General features: G+C 33.9%; 1 protein-coding gene across 1 annotated transcript; it reads left to right on the top strand.

Annotated features, from left to right (window-relative positions):
- Positions 1-8554: 8554 nt before the first annotated feature.
- On the top strand, positions 8555-13271 carry LOC145100339 (nucleobase-ascorbate transporter 6-like). The gene is made up of 13 exons (XM_079037650.1): positions 8555-8814; positions 9038-9135; positions 9263-9436; positions 9557-9733; positions 9817-9876; positions 9962-10146; positions 10542-10638; positions 10789-10875; positions 11020-11078; positions 11179-11270; positions 11359-11436; positions 11518-11678; positions 12000-13271. Exons 1-13 carry the CDS (start codon positions 8691-8693, stop codon positions 12216-12218), a joined length of 1611 nt encoding a protein of 536 aa, XP_078893776.1. The 5' UTR covers positions 8555-8690; the 3' UTR covers positions 12219-13271.
- Positions 13272-21178: the final 7907 nt, after the last annotated feature.

Genomic DNA, 21178 nt, shown 5'->3' with positions numbered 1-21178 from the left:
CATGGAGTCAATTTTCCTTTCTTCCCATATCGTATAATGCCTTTCCATGGGGATACCTTCAGCATTACGAAATCACCCACCTGGAATTCTATGGTCTGTATCCTCTTTTCTGCATAGGACTTCTGTCGATCCTGGGCCGCTTTCATTCTTTCTCGTATAATTTAAATCTTATCAGTGGTGTCTTGAATCATTTTAGAACCTCCAAGGATTTTCTTTCCTACATCACACCAACATAATGGAGTACGACGTTTACGACCATATAATACTTCATATGGTGGCATTTTGATTGAAGTGTGGTAATTGTTATTATATGAAAATTCGACAAGAGGTAAGTACTTGTCCCAATTACCACTAAATTCCAGGACACATGCACGAAGCATATCTTCCACTGTTTGGATTGTTCTCTCTGTCTGACCATCTGTCTGGGGATGATAAGTTGTTCTGAGAGCAATCCGAGATCCCAATTCACGTTGCATACTAGCCCAAAAATGAGAAGTGAAGTGAGTATCACGAACGAAAATAATCTTTAGTGGCACACCATGTCTTGCCAAAATTTCATCCACATATACTTGTGCGTATTTCTCCATTGGAGCTGTTTCACGCTTGGCAAGAAAATGTGCACTCTTAGTCAGTCTGTCAACAATTACTCAAATGCTATCATTCTGTCACGCAGTCTTTGGTAATTTGGTAATAAAATCCATGGACAGCTCCTCCCATTTCCATATGGGGACATTAATACCTTCTGGACTGCCGTATGGATTTTGTTGTTCCGCTTTGAATTGTAAGCATATTAAGCATTCCTTCACGTGTCTTCCAATGTCTCTATTTAATCCAGGCCACCAATAATCAATTCGTACATCATAGTACATTTTACTTGTACCAAGATGTATTGACAGCTTAGACTTATGGGCTTCATCTAAAATCTTATGTCTTAATCCACCAATCTCTGGAATCCATAGCCGATTCTTAAATACTTTCAGTCCACGAGGATCATCATGTAAAATATCAACATAATGTACCATCCCTTCCTTCTTCGCATTTTTCTAGTTCATCAAGAATATTGAACTTTACTGTAGTGCGAGTAATAACATAACACAGACTATTATGATAAACCTTTCTGCTAAGTGCATCAGCAACTACATTGGCCTTTCCAGGATGATACAAGATTTCACATTCATAGTCTTTGATCAGCTCCATGGGTCACTGTTGTCTCATATTCAAAGTTTGCTGACTGAATATATACTTGAGACTTTTGTGGTCAATAAACAATTGGCAACGAGTTCGAGGTCATGGGTGGGATAATTCTTCTTTTCGTACTCTTTCAGTTGTCTTGAGGCATATGCTATTACTCTACCACATTGCATCAACACACAATCGAGTCCCAACCTTGAAGCATCGCTATATACGGAAAAATCATTATCACCTTCTGGGAGTGATAAGATCGGATCATGAGTCAAAAGATCTTTTAGAGTTGAGAAAGATTTTTCTTGGGCTTCACCCCATTCGAACTTTACTTCCTTTCGTGTAAGACTTGTGAGAGGTGCTGCTATACATGAAAAATCTGTAATGAATCTCCGGTAATACCCCGCGAGACCCAAGAAACTGCGAATTTCAGAAGCATTACGGGGCGCTTCCCAGTTCTGAATGACTTAAATTTTGGTAGGATCTACTAATATACCATCACCAGAAATCACATGGCCGAGAAATTGAATTTGACGAAACCAAAATTCACATTTGTAGATTTTAGCATATAGTTTCTCCTTTCGAAGAAGTTTTAATAATTCACGAATATGAATGGCATGATCAGCTTCAGACTTGGAATAGATTAGTGTATCATCAATGAATACAATGACAGATTTATCGAGCATTGGACGGCATACCCGATTCATCATATCCATGAATACGGCAGGAGCATTTGTCAAACCGAATGGCATGACAAGAAATTCAAAATGACCATAACGAGTATGGAAAGCAGTCTTCAGTACATCATGCTCATGTACTTTCAATTGATGATAGCCAAACCTCAAATCAATCTTTGAGAAATAGCTAACACCCTGAAGTTGATCAAACAGGTCATCTATGCGAGGTAGTGGATACTTGTTCTTGATAATTACCTTATTTAACTCGCAATAATCAATACACATTCACATCTATCCGTCCTTCTTCTTGACAAACAATAATGGAGCACCCCAAGGAGAGGTACCCAGTCGAATAAATCCCTTGTCAAGTAATTCCTACTATTGAATCATCATTTCCTTCATCTCAGTTGGCGCAAGACGATAAGGTGTCTTTGCAATCGGAGCAACACCAGGCACAAGGTCAATTTGGAATTCTACTTGTCTATCTGAAGGAAGTCCAAAAAAATCATTGGGGAAAACATCAGAATATTCATTAACAACAGGAACATCATTTACAGTTTTCTTCCTCTCTTTTGAGATATCAACTGTATAGGCTAGATAAGTAGAACACCCCTTCGATATAAATTTACGAGCTTTTAGGAAAGAGATTATTTTAAAGATTTTAAGTCTTTGTTCACCATAGACATAAATAGGATTCTCCCCTTCAATAGGAATGCATACCATTTTTTCATAGCACAAGAGTTTTGCACGGTTCTTTGACAACCAATCCATGTTGAGAATAATATCAAAGTTGGGCAAGGAGATAGGAATCATGTTAGCAAGAAAATTATAACCTTCAATTTCTACAACACAATCTCTATAGACTTTACCAGCAAGTAATGATACACTTCCCGCTGTATCAACATGAAACGGTTTGGTGAGTGCATAACAAGCAATTTGAAAAGAACACGCAAATTCATCAGACACAAAAGAATCTGAGGCACCATAATCAAATAAGATGTGAGCAGATCTAGAATTCACAAGAAATGTACTAGTCACAACATTCAGGTCTTCGCGTGCCTCTTTAGTGGTAAGATGAAATGCATGACCTTTAGCTTTTGGCACCTCCTCCTTTTTAGTTGAAGTATTTATCGGTTGTTGTACAGAAGCTTGACTTCCCACCATTTGACTAGTAAGAATAGGGCAGAAACGCTTACTGTGGCCAGTAACACCAGAAGCAAAGCATGTAGCATTCTTCTTTGGACAAACGGGCTTCATGTGACCCATTTCTCCATATCCATAATAGATCACCGATTCTTTTTCTGTTCTGCATTAGCCCTGGTGATTCTTTCCACATTTTCGACACGATGGTGACTAAAGAGAAAAAGATTGTGACCTACTACGGCCATGAGAGGTATTATGAGATTGTACTTGTTTTCAGGATCAAATCGAACGGATTGAGCTGATGGAATAAAGGAAACAGGAACGGTTCGATCAACACGTGGATGCTTCGGAATAGAAAGAGTGGCACCACGTATCTCTAAGTCATGCTCGCGCTTTTGGGCATACTCAACAACATTACCAAATGACATAAAATCTCGATTAACAACAAAATTGCAGATTTCATACCGTAATCCTTCCATGAATAACTGAATTTTATCCTCTTCAGTTGGAATATACTTTGCAGCAAACCGTGCTTTTTGATTGAATTGAGTTTCATAATGATTCACAGTCATTCCTCCCTGTTTAAACTCAAGGAATTCTTTCTCCAATCTTCTCCTCATGTCTAGAGGAATACTGTCCTAGCAAACGAGTTTTGAACATTTCCCAAGATAAATTATCATGGACATACTAGTTGAGAGCTTCAAATGTTGCTTCCCACCAGACCGAGGCTTCTCCGATGAGCATTGCAGAAGCAAATTAGCCTTGTCTCATTAACCACATGAGAGATACGGAATACTTTTTCTGTGTTTTGGATCCGGGTAAGAACAAAAATGGGATTAAGAACACCTGAAAACTCCGTAGCACCATTACTTTTGAAAGTTTTGAATGAGGGACGTTTCTCCATTCCTTTTGAAGATTCTCCAATGGTTTTCTCTTTACCTTTATCGCTATCCTTTTTGTGTTCTTCAAGAGTCTTCCGAATAACACCAGTAAGTTTATCCACAAGTCGCTCTTCACAAGGAGATACTGGAGTATCACCTTAATCGGGATGAGATCTCCACCCACATCTGGTGTATGGCTACTCACCTGTTTAGCCATTGCTCTGAAAATTTGGAGTAACATAGTATTTTAGAATATTAGGATTTATCATTACCTAATATTTCACTTAAGTCTTTCCTATGATTTGTATCCATATACTTACAATGAATCCGTTCATATATTGAACTTCAATTAGTTTAAGTCTAAATACCAATCCGTGGAATTTAGTTCGCTTAAACTACTGCTCTGATACCATGATTGAGAGAACCCCTTCTCTAAACTTTACAATATTACCCCAAACATCCCACATACATATTCATAATATAATTTACAAAATTTTTGATACAAACCAACTATTAAGATTTTTATAGAGTTTTATATATTACATAATTTCCCAAGAATTTATACACTAAGTACAAAAGTGGTAATATTAATTATTCTACATCTTCCAATAGTACATGACTATATTGGATGCTTATCACCTGTAATAGTTTAAACACTGAGAGGGATAAGCGGGTGACGCTTAGTGAGTTCAATAATAGTTACAATATAACGCTATGCCATATATATATATATATATATATATATATATATATATATATATATATATATATATATATATATATATATATATATATATGACAAAAGCAAAGAGGGACAAAGAACAACAAAGGCATATGTGTATCATATGACAGACTTTCCATATCAACCAATGATTTGATTCAAAGATTTGTAATCAATGAGATACAACAATTTCAACATGATATACATCAATAAAATTTCAGCCCAAGTGGCGCAGAAAATAAACAATTACTGATTATCATTTTGCTAGATAATACATGCTTTTAGCCCTACCTAGCCCGATGCCAATACCAAAAGTGATACGATTCATGGTGTACATGGCCAAAGGCACAAAGCGAATACCAGAAGTGACACAAGACATGTTCTACATGGCCAAAGGCATAAAACCGATACCGGAATAATACGAGACATGCTCTACATAGCCAAAGGCTCAAAGCCAATACCATAAGTGATATGAGACATGCTCTACATGATAAATGATATAAAACCAGAATAACATATGAAAGCACATTAAACATATAACACATAACATACAATGATCCATATATTGAACTCACAGTGAAATAACTGAATGATAAAATGATAATTTGGGTGGCACTTCGTTTCTAAAAAAATGACTTTCTTTGACGAAACCGGGAGTTTTTGTTAAAAATCGGACTTTGTGCTGGCAGAGTATCGACTGAAAATATTATTTTCTTGAGGTATTCGGTGCTCCGGGGTGTTGGGGTGATTTCCTAGGCTTCAGGGGGTGTTAGGATAGCTTGAAAGGAATTAGAGGGTGCAAAAGTGTTAAATTTGTAACCATAAATCGGGCAGCCTTGCACCTTATTTATAGTATCTGAAGCACCTGATTATGATGGGCGTAATATCATGGTATGCGGGGCGTACTTCTTTACCAACCACTATGCTGGACATAAGTTTGTAGTACGCGGGGCGTACTCCTTTGCCAGCCACTACGCTGGGCGTATGAAGGGATCATCTCGGACGCGTCATAACTATGAAAACGTGTACAACATGCGAAATAGTAGGTGACGTTGCTAACATCGGACCATGTACACATAAGTACGCTGGGCGTACATACCTCGTACGCTGGGCGTACAGCCTCCTCGAAGTTTGTGCCTGAAACTTCAAAAATTCATATCTGTCGCATACGGACTCTGTTTTTGACGTTGTTTATATCCACGCGTAGGTGGGATTATACTCTACAACTTTCAGTTATACTCAGTTGGCTAATTTTGACTTCATTTTTAATATTATATTTTTAACAGGCCGAGACTGGAAAAGTCCGTTAAAAGTTCATAACTTCTTTATTTGACGTCCGTTTTTGTCTGTCTTTTTACCATTGAACAACTATTGACGAGATCTTCGATTCTCCTTAAGGTTGTGTCAGATAAAAATTATTCGATCTATAATTCGAATTTCAAGCTGCATTGTGCTATGTTGGATTTCAGAAAAATCTTAACTTCCTCATACGAAGTCAGATTTGGACGTTCTTTTTATAAAAGTTCTCGGTTTAACGAATACTACAACTTTCATTGAGATCACTAAAGCTAAAAAAAGATAGTTTATCGTAAACCCACTTTTTACGTCATACGGTGTCGTGCCAGTTCTGTCGCGAAATTTTGATAAATCATAACTTTTTCGTTATAACTCGGATTTCGATGAGATTTTCGCCTAAATGTTTCTAACGAGATAATTTACAATTTTATATAACATTAGTTTTACTTATTTCTAACTTAAATGTTATATGTTCGTTAATTTCTATAATTGACTTTTTGATCGAAATCTCATAAGACTTCACATCGGTTCCAATATTTTCCGAATGATTCTAAACATAGTTTTACTTCAAATCTCATAAAATTATCTTTTTATAGCTCAACGCTCAGAATCATATAATATTCAATAATATTCACTTTTAAGTTATCAAGTTTACAAAACACGATAATTATACATGGTTATTAACGTGTATGTTACAGTTAATTGGAAACGAAGCTGAGGAGTACATTGGGTGTATTGTGAGTACGCAGGGCGTACTCCGTCTGGACACAAACCCTAATTTTTAGGGTTTGGACCCTATATATTGAACCTTAAGTCTATGCCCTCATTTCATTTACAACCTCCAACACTTGAAACGTTGTCTCTTGCAAACCCTAGCCACATTGTTTCACTTTTAAGCTTGAGAGTGTGTTTTGTGTGTTTCAAAGGAAGAAGAAGGTGGTGGTGAAGCTTGGAAGTTAGAAGCATGCTTGGATTTGAAGGTCTTGCATCATCATCAACCTCCAGAAGGTATAAAGCTCATACCTTGGTGATTAAGTTGATAGATCTTATTGTGTGTTGATATTATGAAATTTTGTCCCCGAATATGCCCTTCTTGTGCATGGCATACTATAAAGAAAGTGGGATATCCATTTGGACGTTTTTCTAGGCTTAGAATGATAAAAACGTGTTCTTGACCCTTAGTTCCTCCCCATGCATGAGTATAATGGTCTTAATGGCTTAAGATGTTAAGGTCTTAGTTATTAAGCACATTAGGGTCATGCAAGACCATAAAGTTGGAAACTTTATGGACTTGGATCTGTAGTTTGGTCGAAAAGGTTTATGCATTAAGCCCTTAATGAGTTAAGAACATTCAGCTGCGTATGCTAGGCATACTAGGCGGTACGCCGTGCGTACTCGGTTAGGGCCCCCGACTGTTTTTGTCGCAACCGAGAATGCCCCGCGTAAGATCGAAGTACGCCCCGCGTACTGGAGTGAGTTGACTCAGTTGGGTTGACTCGACTAATTTATTGAGTTTGACCAATGTTAACCTAACGGTATTTTGGACAATTTAGTATTTCACTAAACGGTTATTGTGGCCAATATGTTTCATGAGGAACTGAGGAGATCTCGGATGACCAAGTATTTTTTAAACTATACTAAATTGATAAATATTTTTTTAATAACCATATTTTGGTTAAACACTCCAATGAATCTATACTTCTGTAATGCAATTCTTTGCTCCAGTAGCATCGATAGCATACCGAGTCATCATAATGATACAATGTTTCGTTGCCAAAACGATAAAATTAAATGTTTTAGTTTTACTTGTTATAATTAATTATTGACATCATAAGGTTACACTCATTTAAAATTTAATCGTAGTTGGCGGTGACTAATTGCAATTGCTTTTGTAGGGCTGTATAAAGTTAATTCGTATGATTTTTAAGCATAGGACGAAGAGCTTCATTTGTTAATTCAAATACCATTCGGTTATACTTATAGCTACAAAAATCTAATTTCATATAAAATTTAAAGAACAATATCAAATATTGACAAGAATGAATCTAAGTTAATTCGTATGATTTTTAAGATAAATAATTACAATTGCTTTTGTAGGGCCGTATAAAAATACAACAAAAAGTTAACTTATGTTAACTTGAACATTCTATCCATCTTCTGACAGGTGAGGAGGAATATTTTTTTTAGAAAAAACAATAATATAAAAATTCAATTTAAAATTATACTAGTTGGTAAATATTTTAAAAGCCATATTAGTTAGGTAAATAATTTTCAGTTTTCTTAACCTCCATTTTCGTCAATAAATCCCTCGATAATGGAGACAAATTATTGACTTTTTTTTATGTTCATTGGCAAAACAAACACTCCCATGCTAAGTTTTTCACGAATCCTTCAAATAAATACTAAACTATTTTAGATATTATATGGAAAACTATAAATTTATGTTTTTTCCTTTAAAAAATCTCACAGTTTCTCGAGTAATATTTTCATGGCTACTCAATCATCCTGACGCACCCGACACTGTTTAACGTCTCATGGTTGCAGCATTTGTCCTTATCACTATTCCACATACACACACAACACGTACAAACCGACTACACAAAACTTCTAGCGTGTGCCTAAATATTCATCATTTTTTCTATCGAAACCATAACTTTTAGCTTTATAAAAGCCTTCCCCCAATCCCACTTCAATTTCTCACTATTTTATCACCCTCTTGCGCTACTAAACCATTTATCTTGCAGGTTTAGGAGTGATAATCCTACAATTATATACCAAGAAATTAAAGATATGGCCGGAGGTAACGGTGGCGGTGGTGGTGGAGCAAAAGCTGATGAACTTGTTCTGGCGCCACACCCAGCAAGAGATCAGCTGCCAAACGTCTCCTTCTGCATTACGAGTCCACCCCCATGGCGTAAATTCCTTATTCCTTTCTTTATAAGTTATAACCTTGAAAATTTGTTTCATCCTTTCTTTATAAGTTATAACCTTGAAAATTTGTTTCAAAGATTCTTTAAGAACACCCTCATATCAACTATTATCAAAAACACCTAAAAATGACTGAAATACGCCATTAAACATTTAAAACCTGAACAGAATTATGAAGATTTTTGTTTACAATTGCATATTTGCTGCAGATGAGGCTATACTGCTTGGTTTTCAGCATTATATAGTAATGCTCGGCACAACGGTTATTATTCCAACGGCTCTTGTTCCACAAATGGGAGGAGGCAATGTAAGACTTACTTTAGTATCAAATTTTAGTTTAAATCCATGTAAATATATACCTTTTCATACGTTTATGTTGCGATTATTCCATACCCTCTAATCTAAACAATATAAGTGTCATTCAATTCCTATAGGAGGAGAAAGCACAAGTGATTCAAACTCTGCTTTTTGTTGCCGGAATAAACACACTGCTTCAGACTATGTTCGGGACCCGTTTACCTGCTGTCATCGGGAGTTCATATACTTATGTTGCACCCACCATCTCCATTATCCTATCTGGTCGGTGGAATGATCCTGATCCTATAGCGGTTCGTGATGCATTATTTACCTATGTTTTCTGTTCATCTTTAACGTTCGATCATGAACGTCAAAAACGAACATGTAAATATAAGAATCTTTGACTAAATATGTATTGCTTTTGTGGTCAGAGATTCAAGAAAACGATGCGTGCGATCCAAGGTGCTTTGATTATTGCATCAACGATTCAGATTATCCTCGGATTCAGTGGTCTTTGGCGTAATGTAGCAAGGTTCTTGAGTCCACTGTCGGCTGTTCCTTTGGTCGCTCTTGCAGGTTTTGGGCTTTACGAATTTGGATTCCCGGGGGTGAGTATATATATATACTCATATGATATATATCGCCACGTGTACTGTTACAGATATATCTGAATTTGGTTTCTTGTTTTTAGGTTGCCAGGTGTGTTGAAATAGGGTTGCCTCAGCTCATCTTGCTAGTTATCCTGTCGCAGGTAATTAATGACATTTTTAAATAAAAGAAACAAATTCTTTAGGCTACAAATTAATTCTTTTAACTTTATGAATTGGTATGTGCAGTATGTATCACGTTTGATACATGCTGGAAGAAATATATTCGGTCGTTTTGGTGTTTTGATCTCAGTTGCCATCGTTTGGGTTTATGCTCACATACTTACGGTTAGTGGGGCCTACAATCACACCAGTTTAAGGACGCAAGCAAGTTGTCGTACGGATCGTGCTGGACTAATTCACGCCGCTCCATGGTAGGTTTTGCCAGATTACGAAAAATTAAAATTAACGTCAAGTTAATTATTGAACTTAAGGAACACTGATCTATGATTTTCGGAAATCAAGAAAATCATGTGATATTTAAAATTAAATTGGAATATTTAAAAACTGTAACTGGATTGGAATTCGGGAACTAAAAATTGAAGGTGTAAACATCGAATAAAAACTTATGCATGTTTGCAGTTACGTCCCTTCCGACCCCTTTGTGATTCTCCAATTTGGCTATACGAAGGACTCTGCTAATTATTTGATATATTTATATCCCCCTTTTGTTATTCTCCTACTTACCTATTTAAACTCGACATAAATAGAAAAAACACATAAAGACGATGATACCGCGTCTAATTATAATTCGATCCCACATTTTCAGGATAAGAGTTCCATATCCTTTCCAATGGGGTGCACCCTCTTTCAATGCCGGTGAAACTTTTGCCATGATGATGGCTGCTTTTGTTGCTCTTGTAGAGGTCTTGTTTTCATGATATACTAACATATTGATCAAAATCTCATTCATTTTTTTAAGACTCCCGGTTTTTATGTAATGAAGATTGAAGACACTTTTTCTACTTTATAACATGCACTTTGGTTTACTTTATTTCTTTTTATGATATGATCAGTCAACCGGTGGCTTCATGGTGGTTTCGAGATACGCAAGTGCAACTCCCTTGCCACCCTCTGTTCTAAGCCGTGGCGTTGGTTGGCAGGTAATTATCCCTTGTTTAACCAATTTAACTACAAAAGCAATCATTAGCTAAAAAACGATCATTAATGACAAATTTCAAATGAAACTAGCAACAGCTTTCTTTAGGAAAACTAGCAATGGATTAGTTACATGTTCATCTTTGTAGGGAATAGGCATATTGTTGTCGGGCTTGTTTGGAACCATAAGTGGATCTTCACTATCTTTGTGAGTCTAAAAGACTACAACTTTTTCTGCTTAATTAGGTTTATATACAACTTCTAAATGGATCATTGATAATAAAAGTTGTTTCTTTGCTAATTCGTAGCGAGAATGCTGGTCTTTTGGCTTTGACCCGTGTTGGCAGTCGCAGAGTCGTGCAGATTTCAGCGGGCTTCATGATCTTCTTTTCGGTTCTTGGCAAGTTTATTTTATCAAAACCAATTGGAATATCTTGCGTAAGTTATCACATTCTTAAAATCATTAAAGGTCCGATGTGATCTTCTAGGTAAATTTGGAGCAGTGTTTGCTTCGATACCAACACCAATCGTTGCTGCTCTATATTGCATTTTCTTCGCTTACGTGGGTAAGTATCTGGTGAATTTACCGATTTCCCTTTTTTCTGACTTTATATGGTGTGTTTGAGGTTAACGATGTCATATTACAGGTGCAGCAGGTCTTAGTTTCCTTCAGTTTTGTAATCTCAACACCTTCAGAACAAAGTTTATCCTCGGGTTTTCAATCTTTTTGGGGTTGTCCGTGCCCCAGTATTTCAATGAGTATGAAGCTATCAACGGTTACGGTGCCGTCCATACATCTGCAAGATGGGTATGAATAGAATACCACAATTGGCAAATGTGTCTGACATCAGCTAGACACTGTGTTATCAGTCTCTATAGATGTTGGAGTCTCTTGAGTCTGTTTAAGTTAAAACAATTAGCTCTATATATCTAACATGGTATCAACTATTAAGTCTAGCATGCTCGGGACTCTATACATGTGAATCTGATCTCATCGAGCCTCTGTTTCATAAGGCTTGTTGGAGTCCCACATCATATAGGCACCGTCCTATCTGTGTCTATTTAGTTTAACTTTTATGGTCAAAAAATTACGGATTTCTACTTATGCCATTTTTTTCTTATCATGTAGTTTAACAACATTGTGAATGTTCCTTTCTCATCTGAGGCATTTGTAGCTGCGATCTTGGCGTATATTTTGGATAATACGCTTCACTATAAAGACAGTTCTGTTAGGAGAGACCGAGGCAAACATTGGTGGGACAAATTCCATTCCTACCAGACTGACACTAGAAGTGAAGAGTTCTACTCATTGCCGTTCAAGCTAAACAGATATTTTCCTTCTGTGTGATTTCTTTTGTTTAAAGATAACGACCTATAAAAGGTTTGCTATTATGTCACATATGTATATAACTTTAGTCACGTTGCAGAGGTCCAGTTGATTTGTTTGTGTTTTCTGTAAAGTTACGTAGACATGTGCTTTCAACTTAAAACATATGTAAGTTACTTAATTTGTTGTCTTAGACGATGCCCAGGGACGATCCATTGGTTTTCCATGTTCAAACGAGATGCACTACAAGAATAACAACGTTTACAGACGACACCTGTCCAGACGACATATGTCGTCGGCAAAAGCCGAGCTATACCGACGACATGTCTTGGGTACAACGTTTTCAAACTTTGACCATATGTCCTTGACCAAAAAAGCTATGCCGACGATAAATCGTCTGCATAGACTCGGCGGAAAGCGGCAAAATATTGGCGGTATATTAAATATCTATGCCGACGACATGTCGTCAGTATAGGGTATTAAAAAAATATTTTCGATTTATTTATATTCCTTGTCGCAGAAAATCAAGACGTCGTCGTTTTTGTCACCCTATGCCGACGACATGTCGTCGGGAAAAGGAAGGTGTTGTCATTTTGTACACCTATACCGACGACATGTCGTCGGGAACAAGCGGGACCGATCCACGTGACAACCCTTTTTTTATATTTTTTTAATAACATAAAGTAGAACGACATCGTTTTCTTTTACCTATATCTTGGGTATAGGTTTCCTGTAACAAAACTCGCATTTAACATTCATTTTGCAGTCGCCTGCACTTCCTTTTCCCTCTCAACCTTCGACGATGTGGGGCGATTTCCGGCCACTCCGCTTCATCGGCGACCTAAAGGTAAAGTTCTTGGTCCTTGATTTCTTCTTAATTTGTAATAGCTTGAGTTGTTACTCCTATTTTAGGGGATTTATTTCTGGTTGTTGGAGCCCTAAATCACAACCTTCATTACCCTCAGAGAAAACGATTTTCGATGATTGAGCCATCTTCACCACCGATTTTGAGGTAAGTTTTTTGATTTTTTTTCCTACTTAACACACCACAGTATGTACGTGAATACAGTTTATATTTTTTTTCCCTTTCAATACACCTTGATATATACTTTCTTAGATTTTGTTTGGTTGATTGCTTTTATATATATATATATATATATATATATATATATATATATATATATATATATATATATATATATATATATATATATATATATATATATATATATGCATTTTGAGGTATGAAAGTGCGTTTTGGCATGAAAATGAAATTAAGAATGATGTCTAATTTTCTATTTAGATGTATACATTTGTATGAAATTGAAATTTGATGTTTAAAATGTAAGGTGCTATAAGGTATGATTGTTTGAAATTGGATGAAAATTGGAATTGTATGTTTGATTTTGATTTTGTATGATGTTTGATTTTGTATTTAGATGTATAGTATTGTATGTCTGAAATGAAATGAAAATTGGAATTGAATGTATTGTATACATATATAATTATGTGATATTTATGTTTAATAGTTTAAGTGTATATAAGATAAAGTAATAAAGTTTTTAATTGATAGATTATAGTTTTTGTATTTGGATGCTATTGTTTGTATTGTAAAGTGTTTAATATGGTTTCAAAGTGCTTAATTTTGTTAATGACTTAATGTTGGTCATTACGACTTTAGCTTAATTAGGTAATTAATACCAACATACTTTTAGTAATTTTAAATTAATTATCAAATAAAGTTGAATTAATTTAAAAAACTCATTAAAAAGAAAATATTAAATTAATTGTAAAATCAAACTAAATTAGTTTTAAAATAAAATTAATATTAATTTTAAAATAAAATCAAACTAATTATAAAATCAAATTAAATTAGTGTTAAAATTAAATTAATATTAATATTAAAATAAAACAAATTAATTATAAAATTAAATTAAATTAATTTAAGAAAAAACTAATAACAAATAAGAAAATATTAATTTAATTATAAAATCAAATTAATTTAATCTTAAAATAAAATTAAATTAATTATAAAATAAAATAAAATTAATTATTAAATCAAATTAAAATAAAACTAATTATAAAATCATATTAAATTAATTTAAAAATCTTAAACTAATAAGAAAGAAGAAAATATTGAATTAATTATAAAATTAAATTAAGTTAATTTAAAAATCAAATTAAATTAATTATAAAAGCAAATTAAATTAATTATTAAATCAACTTAATATTTATATTAAAATAAAATAAAACTATCTATAAAATCAAAATAAATTAACTTAAAAACTAAACTAATAACAAAGAAGAAAATATTAAATTAATTATAAAATTAAATTAAGTTAATTTTAAAATCAAATTTAATTAATAATAAAATCTAATTAAACAATATATTTTTTAAACCAAAATATTATGTAATATAATATTAAAAGTACGATGCTATAATAGAAAATAAACAATAGTATGATGTTATAATTAAAAAAGTTATTAAACTTTTGTTAATTATAACATTTTACTTTTGTTTATTTTCTATCATAACATCGTACTTTTAAAATTTATGGTTTAAATAATGTACTTTATAATATGATTTTCTTATTAAAAATGTTGTATCATTGACTTTTAGTTTAAGTTTCTTCTTCATAACTATTGTGAATACTCTATCCATTCCGTTTGATTTTTAATTCTCGAGTATATATTTTTTATATACTCGTGAATACTCTATCCATTCTCGGATATATATTTATATATATAACCCAAATACAATCTAACTTTAGATAACTATATATATATATATATATATATATATATATATATATATATATATATATATATATAAGTTTTAATAATGAAACCGCAATGACGATCAATAAGAGTTGGATTGGAGAGAACCGAATGTCTTCAAAATACTTGGAAGGTGTTAAAAACTTTGTGAAGATTATTGAGAAACATGTCAACTCTAAAGGCAAAAGTGTGTTGCATGTGCAAAACGTGTGTGGATTCATATCGACATGTTTGCCTACAGTTTATGCCCACATACATAACATTGGGTTTCTAGAAACATGTTGGTTCTTTGGATTTAAGCTACAATTCGACTCCAAGAATAAACACTCCATTAAACACGCTTACTAGTAATGAGATGTTTGATGTAATTGATAATGTTATGGCTGAACAAAATAAAAATGAAGAAAGTATAGACGAGGATGGACGAGGTATATACCCGAAATTGATGACTTGTTTGAGGAGCTCAATACCAACTTATACCCTGAATGTAGTGATATGTATGTTTGACCAATAGATGGACAAATAGTTTGTTTGACCAAATTGTAGAGTTACTACGAGCCGCTTTCCCGAAGAGCAAGATTCCATCCTCACACTATGATGCTAAAAAGAAGTTGAGAAAGCTAGGGTTAGGATATCAATCGATCTACGCTTGCAAAAATGACTATGCTTTGTTTTGGAAGGAGAATGGTTACATGCATAATTGCCCGATTTGTATGGAGAGTAGATGGGCGGACGCAACTGCAAAGGGGAAGAAAGTACCACAAAAAGTTTTGCGGTACTTTCATTTGACTCCAAGACTTCAACGAATGTATAGCTCCAAATTTACAGCTAAAGATATGAGTTGGCATAATATTGAATGCTCAATAGATAGTATGATGTATCATCCGGTTGATGGGAAGTCATGGCAAGGTTTTGATCAAAGATATCCAGAGTTTGCTAAAGAACCTAGAAATGTTCATCTAGGTTTTCCTGTTAATGGCTTCAATCCATTCGGCAACTTTAATAGTACTTATAGTACATGGCCGGTTATATTAACTGCCTACAATACACTACCATGAATATGTATGAAAGCGTCTTCTTTCATGCTAACTTTGCTGATTCATGGCCCTAAATCACCCTCAAAGGACATTGATGTTTTCTTGAGGCCTTTGGTGGATGAGTTGAAAATGTTGTGGGCCAAAGGAGTCCAATGAGAGATGCATCAACAAACACCATATTCAACATGCGTGCGATGTTGTTATGGACTATAAATGATTTTCTAGCACATAGAAGTTTGTTTGGATGGAGTGGTGAAGGTTATTTAGCATGCCCTACTTGTAACACAAACACATCTTCCATTCATGTCACCAACAAGATGTCTTATGTTGGTCATAAACGATTCTTGCATATAAACCATAAGTGGAGGCAAAGTTTATTGTTTAATGGTCAACCTGAGAGAAGACCAAATGCAAGATGATTCAGTAATACATCTATATTAAAGCAATTGGCTTGTCTCCCTTATCGTATTCCAGAGAAACATCTTGAGCACAGGGGGTGAAACAAGAAAGTGCAATGATGAAACAAGAAAAAGAGAGTTGAATTAGACGAAACATAGTATCTTTTTTGAGATTGAGTATTGGTCTTCCCTCGAGCTAAAACACAATATAAATTTTATGTGTGTGGAGAAAAATATGGATGGGAGTGTTTTAAATACTGCATTGATGACTGAAAAAACCAAAGACAAAAAAGAAGCAAGAGAAGACTTGTAAAATATGGGCATTCGACAAGATCAATGGCCAAAAGAGAAAGTCAAAAAGAGGAAGAAAGTCAAAAAGAAGAAGGAAGACAACAAGAAAAAGGAAGACAACAAGAAGAAAATAATAATACCACATATTGATTACTCTTTTAAACCAATTAATCGACAATGATTCTGTCAATTCATTAAAGGAGTGAGGCTACCTGATGCTTTTGGATCGAACTTTAATAAGAAGGTGAATGATACTGCATCAAATTTGGTTGGGCTAAAGTCCCACGATCATCACATCCTCAAGCAACGATTGCTGCCTATAGGGGTTCAAACATTTCTCCCAGAAAATGTTTCAAGAACAATCATTGACTTGTGTACATTCTTCAAAAAAATTTGTGCACGGTTATTAGATGTTAATGACATGAGAAATGCCAGAAAAGAAGTGTTGAAGATTTTATGCAATCTTGAGTTTATATTATCCTACAACATTTTTCAACATCATGATTCATATTCATGTGTGTAAAATGCACTAGTTTTAATCCTACTATTTCACACACAAACTAAACACACGAAAGGCAGTGTACCTATCGATTAGCAATATAGTTCAAGCAAGAAGGGTATCAAACATAGGGAACGGTAACAATTAATATTAAATACTAGAATTACCTAATTAAAAACAAGTAAAAGATGGTTTTCTCTAGTTTTGCAAGACTAGAAACTTAAATAAGCAAATAACACTTAAACAAAACAATTAACAACTAAAGCAAATAGAAGGAAACTAGATTCAATAATAGAAGAGACTTCTGTTTAGATTCGACTTATTTATTCCTATGGCTGATTTCATGGCAGGTGCAATGGACTAATATATCATTAGCTACCAATTCCTAATGTGATTAGATTCATGTTCACTATTACTAATCCTTAGAAATCAGGTTAATTCAAACATGCTTCCTAGTATTTTATTCGGATCAAGTATGACTTGTAATATTAGCTAAGTAAAATTTTCAATTTAATTAACTCATGTATGGTTGTTCATTATACATGATTACAAATTAATGTACTTATTTTCTAGTTAATCCTAGGTTCATATTCAGTAATACTACGCATACAATATTTTGTTCACAAAATTATATGATTCAACCAATTAAGAAGATGTTCATGCAACTCAACAACTTGATTATAAACAGAAAAATAATTATTATCAACACATAAGGGTCTTTAATAAGCTTAACAAGACAATTCACCAAATTAAATTAATCCAAGACATAAAATCGTACCATATTCATAAATTCATCTACTCTAAACATTATTTATAAGCTTTTAGCTCATATCAACAGCAATTAACAACCTAAAAGTGAAATCTAATCATGTAAACAAAGTTTATGCAAAAGATTAAGCAAAAGAATAGTGTTTATTGCCTTTGATCTCTCCTAACTTGATGTCTAATTCGAATTCTTGAAAACCAGAGCTTCCAGAACCCTTCTAATCGCCAATGAGTTGCCAAAGGTCTACAAAAGTCGTCCACCAGTGTTTAGGTTTCGGGAATGACAATATATATATATATATATATATATATATATATATATATATATATATATATATATAAGGTTTTTCATAATTATGCACCGACTCGTCGAGTTCTTAGACCAACTCGATGAGTTCTTTACTTAAATCGCGTGTACGACGTGTACAGTAAGGCATTTTTTCTTCGCGAATATTCCCACGTACTCGTTGAGTTGATGACCAACTCACCGAGTGTCTCTTCTTTTAAGCCTTATTTCTTTGAACTTTAATTCCCAAGCTTCCAATTGCAGTTCTTCTTTCTTTTTCACTTGAGCATGTCTTTAAGGATGAAAACATAATTTAAACATAATTGAGTACCGTTTGTTAATAAATTGAGACAAAATAGCCAAAAAGTATTAAGATATTATACTAAATAAATGATTAAATAGGCACATATCAGAATACCCAACACTTGACTTTTGCTTGCCCCCAAGCAAAACTGAATTTTAGCACACTAGCATCACATAAGACAATTCCAATCAAACCCATCCATTATGCCAAGACTGCAACGTATGCATTTGTGTCTAAAATTTTTCCTAAGGACTGCCCCTAATCCTAAATACTTACAATCCTCATAAATATTCACCCACTTCTTTTGAACAATGCTCATTTTATGCATCCCTCCGAATCCATTCCCATAAAACTTTCTTAACATCAAGTCATTTTTGGTTAAACTCCCAAGCACACATATGATAAAATAACCTAGAAAAGAAAATTACAATGCACATAAAAATACTTGATACTTTGAATCTTCAATAATTTGTAGCTTTTCTTCTTGACATTTCTTCTTTTTCTTCATCGCTTTGTAGATTCTTTCTTTCAAACATTGCATCACTCTTTTTTTCTTTTCTTTTTCAATTTTTTTTTCAATACTAACTTTTTTCTCTCAAAACTAAAAACCTAGGAAAAAAAACATATGCTTATGCAAGGGGATTTAACATCATCATTTATTAGTTAAAGGCATTAGTCTCATGTGCAATGACTACTTAAGTTTTCCTAGATACATTTCTGGTATACGATGCTAAACATGTTGCATCCCTCAAACTAAGCGAGACTTTGTTTTTGTCCCATGATTTCACTAGGATAAAGGGGGCCACATATACATTATAAAGTATATAGGCTCAACTAAAGATTTAGGTCCTCAAAGAATCATCAAACACAAAGAATCATCAAACACAATACTAGCGTGGAATCCTAATTGCTTTTACCAAAATTTTCTAAATTAACCCTAACAATTTTTATGCAAATTTTTTTAAAATTAAACGTAAAATTATGATTCTAATGTTACTAATGTAACCAACCCTCTACCCCACACTTAATTCATGAAATGTCCCCATTGCATGTTATGCATGATAAAGAAAACATAAAAGTAAAGAGAGATTTGGAAAAACTCCCCTAGGATAGTAGTTGCGAAGTCGATCTTCTTCTTGATAAGCTCCATCTTCAATTGACTTTAGGCATGGGAACTGTCACACCCCCGAACCAGACGGCGGAAACGTCTGAGGGCTCGCGTGACTTTAATTGAATATCATCACAATAAATATACATGAATCATAACATAAACATCACCATGCATCAATATATTACAACTGGAATTGTTCACATCAAGTACATTGTTTTAACGTTACACATTCATAACATCAATTGTTTGAGTGTTTTCAACAACATAACATCCTAACATTACTTCATATTACCCTTCCGCTTACCTGTTACCTGAGAATACAAGTTATTTTGGAAAAACGTCAACATATGAAATGTTGGTGAGTTCATAAGCAATGTTGTGATAAAATGATTTGTATAGTTTGTAAAACCTATAAAATCTAATATTTTCTGAAAAGACTTTTGTTTATCAAAGTGTGAAGATCCATAAGTTGATGCATGAATGATTTCAAAAACATATTTATAAGGGTATTTTGTATTATAGTTATAAAAATTTCGAGCGAGTAGTATTGAATCCCCCGGAATATCTGATGTTTTCCGATGTTGATAGGTATCCATGATTACTGATTTTTGTATTGTCATATCGAATGAATATTGATTACTCCACATTGTATATCGTCCTAATTTCATCTACTTTGATTTCTCATAAGCCTTAGCGAACGAAGAGAAGAGGAGCACTATGTCCTGCTACTATCGTAAGTACCTTAGGCTGTCGGGAATGCGAAAGACACGATGGTCCAACTCGCATTTGATTACTTTCACCTTACTAGCCTTACTAATGGGCCACTAGGGCCCAATAGCACATAAAAGCTATTGAAAGTCCTTTTACACGGAATTGGGTCATAGGAGGCCCAATAACACATAAGCGTTATCCTTTTGGGCCCAAAGATCATTTTGATGGACTTGCAAGATCCATCAAGCATGATTTGAAACTCTCAAGTCCAAAGTTTGTAAGTTTACTCATCGTAGTTATCGTGTATATATTGAAGTGTTTGATTTAACGGTTGTTGTTTTTGTATTGATTCGAGACCGAATCAATTCGTTTATAACGATATTTGGAGACGAACGTGTATTCATTTTCCATTTTGTCGGTAGTCGTGGATTTTGTACTTTGACTTAATGAATTAATTTGTTTAAAAGTAGAAGTTTGACCTTTTCACTACCTTTCATTTTATAAAAATAACAATTTTAGTCCTTTATATAAAAGAATTTCATTTTTAGTCCTTAAAACATTTTCTTGACACTTTTGCATCATAAACTTGTTAAAAAGATAGTTTTAACCCAAAACTTATTTTTTTAATAGATTCAGCCCTTATAGAATGGTATTTCTAGGTTAAAACCCCATTTTTCACAACTTTTACAGTTTTGGCCCAAAATCCAAAAACTTTACATTTTTGGTCCTTTTTGATAGTGAAAAGCATTTTTGACCCTCGAAATAGTTTTATTACGCTATTTATCCCCTTTTTTGAAGAAA

The sequence above is a fragment of the Lactuca serriola genome, chromosome 4 (genome assembly GCF_051521515.1).
Source record: "Lactuca serriola cultivar US96UC23 chromosome 4, Lser_US96UC23_V15, whole genome shotgun sequence".
NCBI classification, from domain to species: domain Eukaryota; kingdom Viridiplantae; phylum Streptophyta; class Magnoliopsida; order Asterales; family Asteraceae; genus Lactuca; species Lactuca serriola.
Note: the sequence above shows the minus strand (reverse complement) of the source record. Positions and strands in the feature narration are given on the sequence as shown.